Below are 300 nucleotides of genomic sequence, written 5' to 3'. Positions count from 1 at the left end.
CCGCGACAGCTAAAAGTTGGATAGGGTTTCAGCAGCTCCTATATAAAGCAGGGGGGACTTATGTCACCGCACTAATTAAATTCCATCTGGGTTGTTCCTCGGGGTGTTTTTGAGCCTGCCACCCAACTCAAGCAGGCAGAGAGGGCCGAGGGACAGCATGATGATGGACCTTTTTGAAACTGGCTCCTATTTCTTCTACTTGGATGGGGAGAATGGAGCCCTGCAGCAGCTGGAGATGGCCGAGGGATCCCCACTGTACCCAGGCAGCGATGGCACCTTGTCCCCCTGTCAGGACCAAAT

The 300-nt window shown here is 53.7% G+C and overlaps 1 protein-coding gene across 1 annotated transcript in view; it reads left to right on the top strand.

Annotated features, from left to right (window-relative positions):
• Positions 1-157: 157 nt before the first annotated feature.
• The window catches only part of MYF6 (myogenic factor 6 (herculin)), a gene marked incomplete at its 3' end in the record, with an annotated part of 504 nt that continues 361 nt past the window's right edge, over positions 158-300 (top strand). Inside the window, exon 1 of the mRNA XM_010194149.1 lies at positions 158-298. Within this exon, the coding sequence (XP_010192451.1) occupies positions 158-298 (141 nt within the window). The remainder of the gene's footprint in view (positions 299-300) is intronic.

The sequence above is a fragment of the Mesitornis unicolor genome, unplaced genomic scaffold (genome assembly GCF_000695765.1).
Source record: "Mesitornis unicolor isolate BGI_N332 unplaced genomic scaffold, ASM69576v1 scaffold48271, whole genome shotgun sequence".
Classification (NCBI taxonomy): Eukaryota; Metazoa; Chordata; class Aves; order Mesitornithiformes; family Mesitornithidae; genus Mesitornis; species Mesitornis unicolor.
This window is presented reverse-complemented; position numbering and strand designations above follow the sequence as displayed.